A 12,954-nucleotide genomic window follows, 5' to 3' on the forward strand; every position below is an offset into this window, starting at 1 on the left:
AAAATATGTACTGTGTAACGGAAACCTGGAATATATAAATAATATATTAATATATTTGCTTAACAAGAGGTACAGACTCACACTTCATGAACTGTCAAAATCATAAACTGGACATTTGGAGGGTCTTGGTGTAAATGTCCTGAACAATCAGTTCTATGAGTTGCAATGTACAAAAATCTAAAATCTATATCTGTTGTAAGACCAACAGGAGACGCTTTAAAGCTCAATTTAGGATCCCAGAAATTGGGAGGTGTTATTGTAAGGAGTCCAGTCCAGGCTTTGGCGGGAACCTGCCCTTACCTGGCTGGTGTGGACATCTTGATTGCTGGCAAGCCTCCTCCTGAACTTTCTTATTGGCTGCACCTGTTCCAGGACTTAAAGAGCAGCCAGTGACTTCCAGCCCCGGCCTGAGCATTGTATGCTTTTCTTCATGTTCCTGGCCACCTTGGGTTCTAGTTTCTGAACCTTCCTTGTTCCTGAGCCTTCCCTGTGGCTTGCCTGTCCCTGTGGCTTGTCTGTTCCTGAGGCTTCTATGTTACCCGTTTTTGGAGTTCTCTGTTGCTGACCACGGACCGTGACCCCGACCTTTCTGACCTTCTGCTTGCCCTGACCCGTTGCCTGAACTTTGCACCACTACCGCCAGCCCTGTCCTCCTGTCTGCTTACTGACTACGGATACTCTAACAGGACTCTGTCCCTGGGCTCTGGTCGGTTATTCTGCATCCTCAGCCCTGCGGGTCAGTTTCCTGATTGGAGACGAGCACCGTCACAGTTATTACATATCACCTGAAAGACGCTGGATTCAGTTTGTTACTCTAACACATTTGGAAAATGGCACTGTCCGGTATTATGTGAATGATACAAAGTCGACTTATGTTAAAATGTAATCAATAACTGTATTCCACAAACTAATGTAGGATGGCAAGGGGATCCAGTATTAGATAAATTGAATAGTATAATAACTTAATTGTGGTTAAAAGACATTCCTTTTTCCTGTGTATTTCCTTCCGAATAGATTTTTCAGTGCAGGGTTTTCAGACTCATAAGTGGCTATTTATTGTACTTACAATTATGCTTTTGACTTTGTATTATTAATCGATTCTAATTGTTATTTAAAGAAGCAAAGGACTTCTCTGTGCTAAGAGTAAATTATGTTATAACAACTGACTAAAACTATTATTATTCAATAATACAGTATGATTAATTTGATTTCTAAATATTGCTTAAAATCCACTGATTTTAGGAGTAAATTTGTGTGTTTATAGGGGACACATTTCTCCTCTACAAATGAACATGCTGCATTGTACACTTATGTCATGTATTACTATACAATTGTGACTCCGCTCTGATCTAAAGCTGCATTTAAGCAAAAATCTGAGCTCTTTTTCAATGTTCTTAAACACAGATCCTCACCAATTGTTTGAACTTTCCCCCACTATATTTTGATCCTACACCCTGCCTACACTGTTCTCTAACCCAGGGGCGCGCAAACTTTTTTTTGCTACGTCCCCACTGCCTGTTCTGCTCCCGTGGTGTGCCCCCCTTACCCCGCACGGCGTCAAACCATGCCGCGGTGTCATGTGATGTCACGTGACCAGCAACGTCATTTAACGCGTGTGACGTCACGTGAGCACGCTGCGTCATTTGTCGCCGCGTTGCCATGGACAAGAGTCCTGACACTGGCAGAGTGAAGGTAAGTTTAGAGTTGCAGGAGCCTCACGTGATCCCCCGGCATTTCATTAAAATGCCTTGGGGGAAGAGCGCGGGGCCCCTGCAACATTACGTCCCCCCAGAAAAATCTTGCGCCCCCCACTTTGCGCACCGCTGCTCTAACACATCCTACAGTAGGTAGACTAGAGAAATGGTCAAGAGTATGTCGACTACACTTTAAACCCAATAAGTGAAAAATCATGCACTTGGGTCACAAAAATCGAAGAATACAGGATAAATGGCACTATAAGGCCAACTTACCATCAAGGAAAGGGACCTTGGAGTAATTTCAGTTTATTTGAAAGTAGGCAAGCAATGTAACAAAGCAATGGGGAAAGCCAGAAAAATACTATGTATTGAGAGATGTATTAGCAGCAGAAAGAGAGGAGGTAGTGATGCCCCTATATACAGTTAGGACAGGAAATAATTGGACACTGACAACAATTTTCATAATTTTGGCTCTGTACGCCATCACAATGGATTTGAAATGAAACAACTGAGATGCAATAGAAGTGCAGACTTTCAGCTTTAATTCAAGGGGTTGAACAAAAATATCATATGAAACGTTTAGGAATTGCAACCATTTTCATACACAGTCCCCTTATTTCAGGGGCTCAAATGAAATTGGACAAATTAACACAATCATAAATAAAATGTTCATTTTTAATACTTTGTCGAGAATCCTTTGCAGACAATAACTGCTTGAAGTCTGGAACACATGGACATCACCAAACGCTGGGTTTCCTCCTTTGTGATGCTTTGCCAGGCTTTTACTGAAGCTTTCTTCAGTTGTTGTTCGTTCGTGGGTCTTTCTGCCTTAAGTTTTGTCTTCAGCAAGTGAAATGCATGCTCAATCGGGTTGAGATCAGGTGATTGACTCGGCCATTGCAGAATATTCCACCTCTTTGCCTTAAAAAAACTTCGGGGTTGCTTTCGCAGTATGTTTTGTGTCATTGTCCATCTGTAAAGTGAAGCGACGTCCAATCAACTTCGCTGAATTTGGCTGAATCTGAGCAGACGATATATCCCTATACACTTTAGAATTCATCCGGTTGCCTCTGTCACATCATCAATAAACACTAGTGACCCAGTGCCGTTGTAAGCCATGCATGCCCATGCCATCACACTGCCTCCACCGTGTTTTACAGATGATGTGGTATGCTTCGGATCATGAGTTGTTCCAAGCCTTTTCCATACTTTTTTCTTCCCATCATTCTGGTATAGGTTCATCTTAGTTTCATCTGTCCAAAGAATGCTGTTCCAGAACTGGGCTGGCTTTTTTAGATATTGTTTGGCAAAGTCTAATTTGGCCTTTCTATTCTTGAGGCTTATGAATGGTTTGCACCTTGTGGTGAACCCTCTGTATTTGATCTCATGAAGTCTTCTCTTTACGGTAGACTTGGATAATGATATGCCTACCTCCTAGAGAGTGTTCTTCACTTGGCTGGATGTTGTGAAGGGGTTTTTCTTTACCATGGAAAGGATCCTACGATCATCCACCACTGTTGTCTTCCGTGGACATCCAGGCCTTTTGTGTTGCAGAGCTCACCAGTGCGTTCTTTTTTTCTCAGAATGTACCAAATTGTTGATTTGGCAACTCCTAATGTTCCTGCTATCTCTCTGATGGATTTTCTGGTTTTTTTGCAGCCTAAGGATGCCCTGTTTCACTTGCATTGAGAGTTCCTTTGACCGCATGTTGTGGGTTCACAGCAACATCTTCCAAATGCGAATGCCACACCTGGAATCAACTCCAGACCTTTTACCTGCTTAATTGATGATGAAATAATGAAGGAATAGCCCACACTTGTCTATGAGAGAGCTTTTGAGTCAATTGTCCAATTTACTTTTTTACCTTGAAACATATTAAAGACATGTAATTCCTAAACCCTTTCTCCAATTTGAATGTGAATACCCTCAAATTAAAGCTGATAGCCTGCACTTTAAGCCCATATTATTATTTAACTGTAACTTGAATTTATTTTGGTACACAGCCGAAATAACAAAACTTGTATCAGTGTCCAATTATTTCCGGACCTAACTGTAGATCACTGATAAAACCTCACATATAGTACTGTGTTTGAAGGACCATATTTCCAGAAGGACATGCATAAATTATAGATTGCGTAAAGAAGGGCTACTAATACAGTACATGGTCTTCTAAATCAATGGTGTGCAAACTTGGGGGCGGGGCGCAAGATTTTTTTTAGGGGGGGCGCAGCGGTTAAAGAGACCCCAGGCTCTTCCCCAAAGCATTTAAATTAAATGCTGGTGGACCATGTGAGTTTTCTGTAATTCACTTACCTTGATTCAGACGGCTTGGTGGGACGCATCGCCATGGCAATGTGGCATCAAATGACGCTGCAGGGTCACATGACATGACGTCTCATGATCCTGCAGCGTCATTTGAAGCTTGATACAAGGTGGGGGGATTGGGTGCGAGCAGTGCGGGAGAGCAGGCAGGGGGGCGCAGGACAAAAAGCTTGCACACCCCTGTTCTATATCATGAAAATGTATCAGGAAAGACCTCAATATGTACATCTTGAGGGATAGAATGGAGAGGGGGGTATTATACAAAATTTTAAGGAATTCAACAATGTGCAGGAGGGAAGGATATTTCAGAGAAAGAGAAATGCTAGATCAAGAAGTCGTGCTTAAAGCTGGATTGTGGTAGGCTAGGGGAAATGTGAGGAAGTAATTCACGGAAAGGGCAGTGGATTTGTGGAATAGTCTCCCAATGGAGATGGTAGGGGCTAGTACAGTAAGGGAATAAAAAATGCTTCGGATAGACATACTGTAAGGCTATCTTAAATACAAAGGAAAGTCAAGAATCAAATACGGGCTGCGGGTTTACAACAATTGGGAAGATGGGCAGACAAGGTGAAGCTGTTCTTATCTGCCGTCAAATTTTATATTTGTAAATTTAAAATCCACCAGTCCGGAATAAATCTATTTTTGTTGTTAGCAAAGTACGAGAACATGTTTTTTTTTAGGCTACAATTTCTAATAAATGAAGTGTTCTAGATGCTTACAAGTATAGAGAGATGTTTAATTTGGGGGCAACTCCAGAGGAGTCTTCAACAAACTGCTGACAATAATGTGACAATACAAATGAATACAAATTTGTCTCATCCTCTTATCTTCTGTGGTCCAGACATAAATGTCTAATGTACTGAATACTCTCCTTTCTTTTTTATTTGAAAGAATCTGGCTGCGAACTTGAAGAAAGAAATTATGAGTGAAGTTAGAGCAAGCCAAGTCACACAGGTAAATGCTTTTAACGTAACAATCATCTTCCAATCTATTGCCTATATCTCCAGGAGCCATTTATTTAATTCTGTGGATCGATAACAGATATAGTAACGCCAATTTGATATCCAAACAAAAATGTGTGCGTGTATTTATTGGAAGAAGTAGATGGATCGATGGGACTGCCGCTTCAAGGTAAAAAAAATAGTGGAAAATCGCCAGCGTTGAAAAATAAAAGCAATTTATTAAACTACCGTACATAAAAAAGAGAGACTAAACAGAACAAAACCCCTCCTCTTACGAGTTTCACGCTCACTGTGCTTTCTCAAGGAGTATGCAGTTAGGGGAGGAAGGTGCAATTTATACCTCCCCCAAGAACAAATAGACAACTGGTGTCAATTAGTAATCAAAACGTAAAAAACACACAAAAAAGCAGCACATAACAAAAACAAAGACAGAGAAGACAAAAAAACGAATTGGAGATCAATATAATGAATAACTGAATTAAACAAAAAGTTGAATAAATAATAAAAATATGAAATAAATCAAAATATTAATAAAGTATATATACTGTATATATAAATCTCTATATACTGTAGATGAAAAATGTGTTATAATACATAAAAATAAATACAGTGGTAATGCTGCACACCATAAACTAGATAATAGATACTTGCTGTTACCGGTGCTCCTGGTACAGGGGAGTCCCTGACAATGTGAAAACTCCAAAGTAAGCAAAAATGGAAGGTTCCAGGGCACTGCGGATTTGAAAAAATTTATTTGAACAGGCACAACGTTTCAACCACCAGACGTGGTCTTTCTCAAGTGAAGATATAATACAAAACACATACAGTCCACTACTTATAGCCCATACCCCAGGTGTAGTCATTTAAAAAACTTCCGGTCTCTCCCACTCATGTCTCAGTCGTGTGCGCGCACATCCATGATCAGGTCGCTTCCGAGTGACGTCATCTTGGGGCAAACCCTGCCTTCCGATAGGTCCTGCCGTCCCTCACTGCTCCTCAAGCAGGAGATCTAGGCATCCCATCCAGGCGCATGCGCAAGCGCACATCCGGGTCCCTTCTCTTTCTTGATGACATCATCACGTGGAGGCGTAATCTCCGATTGGCCCGTCTGTCCCACGATGTCCTGGTGTTCCAAAACATGCCCGTTGTCATGGGGAGCTGTACACAAAACATCCTGAACTGCAACGTGTGCATTAAAGTCCCAATTTTGTCCTTCTTATACCATGTCTGGAGTCTTTGGCAGTGGACATGTTGTGGTACATAGGGAGGGAAAAAAGAAACCATAAGTGAGAGTCCGGTAGTAAAAACATACAAAGTGATACTCACATACTCCCCAGGTATAAAAAACATAACCAAAAGGAGTATAGGTGAGGGGAACAGAGGCAGAGAACCACATATAATGAAAATAGAAGAATGTGTCAATTTAGGAGACATAATGAGGAGAAGATCAGCAGCAACAGCAGATTCACACAACTAAAGCTTCCTTGGCCTCCCATGATTAGAAAGATATTTTTCATCTAATATTAATGAAACTGTTTAGGGAGATATAGTCATTAAGACCCCTGGGATGTACGGTATCGAGCGTGAATGTCCAAAACGCTTCCCTTTGTAACAGGGCAGTGTCTTTATCTGTCCCAGAGAAGGTCTTTTTCACCTGATCAATGCCCATTAGTTTTAGTGAAGACACTTTGTGATGAAACACTGTACAGTGTTTAATCAGGGCTGTCTCCTCTTTTTTGGCGTTAATTTTGCTACGGTGTTCAATAAAACGTGTTTTCAACATTCTATTGGTCTTACCAACGTACACCAGCCCACAAGGGCATTTGATGGTGTAAATTACATTGGTCGTGGTGCATGTAATTCTGTGGTTGATCTTATATCTTTTCCCATTTCTGGGGTGACGAAATTCATCCCCAGTATTAAGGCTGTTACAGATAGTACACCCATAGCATTTATAACACCCTGGTTTAGACTGGAGAAAGTGTGTCGTTTGTTAATGTTGGTTATCATCTGCAGAGATCAGGATATCTTTAATGTTACGCCCTCTTTGGTATGCGAACCTCAGTCTCTCTTTGCATACCGTGTTTAGTAGTTCATCCTGTTGTAGCAGACCCCAATGCTTATTAATACTATCTTAAATAAATCTATTGGCAGTGGTAAATTTGCTCACTCTGTTGATTCTTTGGACGCTATCCCTGTGTGGATTGACCGCAATCTCTTTTTGGAAAGCTCTTTCTATATTTGATTTTTTTATAACCACGTTGGAGGAATCTTGTCTTAATGTCATCAAGTGTTGTATCCAAATTTTCGGGTCTGTCAACCACCCGTGTTGCCCTTATCTTTTGAGAGAAGGGCAGCATGTTTTTCAAGGACACTGGATGAAAACTAGACCCCAATAGGGTAGAATTCCTTTCATCTAGTGTCCTTGAAAAACATGCTGCCCTTCTCTCAAAAGACAAGGGCAACACGGGTGGTTGACAGACCCGGAAATTTGGATACAACACTTGATGACATTAAGACAAGATTCCTCCAACGTGGTTATAAAAAAATCAAATATAGAAAGAGCTTTCCAAAAAGAGATTGCGGTCAATCCACACAGGGATAGGGTCGAAAGAATCAACAGAGTGAGCAAATTTACCACAGCCAGTAGATTTATTTAAGATAGTATTAATAAGCATTGGGGTCTGCTACAACAGGATGAACTACTAAACACGGTATGCAAAGAGAGACCGAGGTTCGCATACCAAAGAGGGCGTAACATTAAAGATATCCTGATCTCTGCAGATGATAACCAACATTATCAAACGACACACTTTCTCCAGTCTAAACCAGGGTGTTATAAATGCTATGGGTGTACTATCTGTAACAGTCTTAATACTGGGGATGAAGTTCGTCACCCAAGAAGTGGGAAAAGATATAACATCAACCACAGAATTACATGCACCACGACCAATGTAATTTACACCATCAAATGCCCTTGTGGGCTGGTGTACGTTGGTAAGACCAATAGAATGTTGAAAACACGTTTTATTGAACACCGTAGCAAAATTAACGCCAAAAAAGAGGAGACAGCCCTGATTAAACACTGTACAGTGTTTCATCACAAAGTGTCTTCACTAAAACTAATGGGCATTGATCAGGTGAAAAAGACCTTCTCTGGGACAGATAAAGACACTGCCCTGTTACAAAGGGAAGCGTTTTGGACATTCACGCTCGATACCGTACATCCCAGGGGTCTTAATGACTATATCTCCTTAAACAGTTTAATTAATATTAGATGAAAAATATCTTTCTAATCATGGGAGGCCAATGAAGCTTTAGTTGTGTGAATCTGCTGTTGCTGCTGATCTTCTCCTCATTATGTCTCCTAAATTGACACATTCTTCTATTTTCATTATATCTGGTTCTCTGCCTCTGTTCCCCTCACCTATACTCCTTTTGGTTATGTTTTTTATACCTGGGGAGTATGTGAGTATCACTTTGTATGTTTTTACTACCGGACTCTCACTTATGGTTTCTTTTTTCCCTCCCTATGTACCACAACATGTCCACTGCCAAAGACTCCAGACATGGTATAAGAAGGACAAAATTGGGACTTTAATGCACACGTTGCAGTTCAGGACGTTTTGTGTACAGCTCCCCATGACAACGGGCATGTTTTGGAACACCAGGACATCGTGGGACAGACGGGCCAATCGGAGATTACGCCTCCACGTGATGACGTCATCAAGAAAGAGAAGGGACCCGGATGTGCGCTCGCGCATGCGCCTTGGTGGGATGCCTTGATCTCCAGCTTGAGGAGCAGTGAGGGACGGCAGGACCTATCGGAAGGCAGGGTTTGCCCCAAGATGACGTCACTCGGAAGCGACCTGATCATGGATGTACGCGCACATGCGCACGGGACTGAGACATGAGTGGGAGAGACCCGAAGTTTTTTAAATGACTACACCATAATATATAAAAACACATATCAAATGTAGGACACCATTACTTATTGAATGAAATCCTATGCCATAATGAGTTGAAATCAAATATGGTTCAGAAATGACTGTATGGATAATAATCCATATTGTGAGTATATATAAATATTATATTATAAAGGCAATATCAGAGAAACAAAAATATGTAAGTGGTAGCAAAACAGTAATTGATATATATGAATAATATTGATAATAAAAATCAATTAGATACGAATATGAACACAGATACATTAGTAGAATTTAAATTCAAAGGGTGAGTGTTCACATAGTGTATCAACTGATAATTCAAGCAGATTGACACATCCGAATCATGTTAAATTGTATCCAAAAAGTTAGTTCTAGTGTATCTGTAAAACAAATATTTTGTAAGACAAATATTTTAATGAGTGAAGGGAAATAATAAATATATCCTAAAGTAATACTTTAAAGAAATATATGATATGGAGATTTTAATTAAAGAAAATGCTTTAAATCCCATACGGTATTTTAACCCTTTGGTATCAAAGTATCTAGCGTGAAAATCTAATAGGCTGTATTTATTGGGACTTTGTAAATGAATTTTTGTGTGCATTATACACAAATATATTGTGTGCACAGGCCTCTCTTGTAGCAAAAGGATTAAACATTTTGTGGAAAACCAACACTTAGAGGGAACTATATCAAGGCTATTTTGGAGTAAAAGTGGGGAGAGCAGAGAAATGTAATTTGGTGGTGCTTTGTTATCAAGGCACTTTGCTCCAGTTTTGCACCATATTCACAATTCTGCAATGCTTAGAAGTGATCTGACTGTAATGAGTCACTATCAGGTTCCTTGCTTCAGGTTTGGAATGGCTGTCCAGCAGATAGTATGTGTTGATACCTACAGGAACCTAAGGAAATGTGGGATAAATATATGTTTGTAAATGTTTTGGCGGCTCAAAAGGTACAAGCATTCTTTTTACACTAATTTTTTACTTTGCTATGTGCACTTGTATTTTTTGTATCTCTATTCTAAGTTGATCTGTTTTATGAATAGGCAAAGATTACTGCAATTCAGCGAGAAATGCAACAAAAAGAAAGAGAAAGCAAGAAGGTTAAAGACGCATTAATGAAGGCCGTGGCAGAGATTGAAAACCCTGTTGCTGAATTAGAAGTCAAAATTCTCAAATTAAGAAATTTACACAAGGAGAAATCAGAGGTATTTTATTCCTATTCTAAAGCTTACTATTGGCGCAACCAATATTTTTTCTTACCCGGACCTTTTTATTTGTAGAGACAAGGCGCTATTATACATAAATATAAATATATATATATATATATATATATATATATATATATATATATATATATATATATATATATATAGTTGTAGAGGTAAAAAATCTTTAAGTGCATTTTTGGCAAAAACGTACTAAATGCACTTCCTGACTTGGAATTTCTTGATATTTCTATTGAAAATACTCATTAAGTGCCTATTTAGTCATAGTTCAGAGTTCCCAAAACATAAAACTCATTAAGTATGATTTTGAGATATTTTGTCGAAAAGAACATTTAAACATCCTGGTTCTGTCTATGAATGTCTCTGGGCAGTGAAGGCACAAATATGAAGCCGAGCCATACAGGGTGTCTGAAAGTACACAAAACCCACAGTCTGCTCAAATCTTAATTATTGGCACACATAATAAATATTGTATATTTTTACTAAATTCGTTACAAGGAGGTATAATTATTTGTCATGATGCCCGTGTTTAACCCGGTTAACCCATTGAGTACTAGAGGGGCCGAAGTGCCAGAGGCCCCTCCGTCAGTTGTGATCACGTGACCGCTCTCTCCGAAGCGGTCACATGATCGCTCCCCGACTGATGACAGAATGGAAGGAGAGGAGTCATCCATCTTCCATTCCACCAGCATTACAGATCATGTCCTGAGCTCCATAGGAGGACGCAATCTCCCCTAAGAGAACAAACTTTTTTTTAGAATCACATCATGGGCCACCCAGGATGCCAAGATCCATCACATAGTAGCTACAGTACGTCTTGAGGCCCTGAAAGGGTTAAATGATGTCTTTTGGGTCACAGTACAGCACTATAGCTACAGAGTAATTTCTTGTTCACTTTACTTCTGGTTACAGTGGAAGGTGGAGTTTATGTAGCTTTAGATATACCAGTGGGCACTGCTAATGAGTGAATGTGCGATCGTTACCAATTAATACATGTACTATGAGAATTTGCTTGCTGAGTAAAGATCTGGATGCCTTGCCACCTTTGGTCTGTAACAAATTAGCCCTCAGGCAATCATAAATTACTTTAGTGTCTGCTTAGCAGGAAGTCATCTGCATATTATAAGATAATTACCCATGCGAATAGTATCTGATAATGGCCCTACAGATAAGTTCTTATAACCGTTTCAGGCATTTCCGTACGGTCATTGCTATAGAAGGCTTTATAGTAGTATTTCTACTTTTATCAGTCAAATGTTTTGTTGTAAGTAAGGTGACAATGCCATACCAATCTGTGGTATGATAGGGCACTTATAAAAACTCCTAAATAAAGTGGCTACCTTACCAGTCTATGGCCAATCATGTACACTTTTTACACTATGAATCCATATTTAAATAAGTCTGTGAGAGCCCCATCTGTGTAATAGAAACATACAAATATAAACACATATTGACGGCAGAGATGAGAATTCCGTGAACAGCCCAGTCTGCTCCTCTGTTGTGATACCGTGTTGTGAAGCAGACGCTGTGTGACGTCTTGCATTAACAGTAACTTTGTTTAATGTAGGATCATTTGTGGTAGCTGCACTGCTGTCTCTGGAACAGCACATATGTCTTGTAGGTGTGTGGTGTTAATTCGACTCTTTTATAACACATGCTGTTGTACGTATTTATTTAAATTAACATTACCACATTTAAAAAATATTTTAATCATGACAAAGAAAAACACGTACAAGGTAATATTAAAAGAATAGCTTCTATAAGCGTGGTCTAATAAATTTCCTGAAGCGTGCATCTAAAATAATGATGTATTATAAAATAAAGCTTATTTTGTTGCTGTAAGTGTATGAAGTTAGAAATGCTGGAAAAAAAAACAATAAACACTCTAATGGCTAATACTTTTTAAAAAAACTTTTTTTTAACATATTGTATTACTGTTATTGTCAGTGAGTAATGTGGTAAACCCTTCCCTTAGTAAAATATAGAGATAAAAAGTGACAAAGATCACATCATTAGTCTTTGGGAGAGTAAAGGGGAGGGGAGTAGGATATAGATCTATGTCTTCAGCTGCACATTCTATTTGTTCCTTAAATGTTCTAATGGTAATTGAAATGAGAAAACATACTTCCTATTCTGAAAATAGTAATACAGATAATCAGGGCTGGAAAAACATCACTAACATTCACCAGGAAAAAAACTCATGGCTCCCTCCCCCCCCCCCACATTACCCAAACAGACCCCCAATCACCTTAGTTTTGCCACATTAAAATGTTATAATACTGTATGCCGAAATTCACTAGGAAAATTTTAAGCCATATTTTAGTGACAAAAACACACACCGTTTCTCTCCCCTCAACTTTCTCCTCCCCACATTCTCTCTCCCCCATTCAATTATTGCTCTCTCCCCCTCCATCCATCTCTCGCCCTTAATCCATTTCTTTCCCTCCAATCCATTTTTCCCCCATTCCATCTCTTCATTTCTTCCTCCCTCAATCTCTCAGCCCCCTTCTCCCCAAGCTACAATCTCTGTCTTAGGCATGTTCTATAGTGCCGGGCGCGTGCTACGTCGTGCGTGTGCGCGGATTTTTAGTTGGCTGACGTTAGTCAGCCTTTCTATAGATGTGCCGCGCGCGCGCACGGCAGGGAGAGGGGAGCCGACAGACAGCGGCAAAGAAATTCATCTTTTCGCGCCGCTGCCTGCGCTCAAATGTAAGTATTGGTGTGTATGCGTGTTTGTATGTTTGTATGGATGTGTGTGTGTGTGTGTGTATGGGGGGGGGTGGTAACTAAGTGCA

The 12,954-nt window shown here is 39.9% G+C and overlaps 1 protein-coding gene across 4 annotated transcripts in view; it reads left to right on the forward strand.

Moving 5' to 3' along the window:
• CCDC178 (coiled-coil domain containing 178) overlaps window positions 1–12,954 on the forward strand; it is a 387,874-nt gene that overhangs the window by 118,514 nt on the left and 256,406 nt on the right. For all 4 annotated transcript variants that reach the window (XR_012798754.1, XM_075584634.1, XM_075584645.1 and 1 more), the window contains exons 13-14: window positions 4,911–4,973; window positions 9,977–10,138. Coding sequence is in view for 3 of the 4 variants with exons in the window: in XM_075584634.1 (XP_075440749.1) it covers window positions 4,911–4,973; window positions 9,977–10,138 (225 nt within the window). In the remaining variant the exon portion in view is untranslated. The remainder of the gene's footprint in view (window positions 1–4,910; window positions 4,974–9,976; window positions 10,139–12,954) is intronic.

Source organism: Ascaphus truei, chromosome 2 (genome assembly GCF_040206685.1).
Source record: "Ascaphus truei isolate aAscTru1 chromosome 2, aAscTru1.hap1, whole genome shotgun sequence".
NCBI lineage: Eukaryota > Metazoa > Chordata > Amphibia > Anura > Ascaphidae > Ascaphus > Ascaphus truei.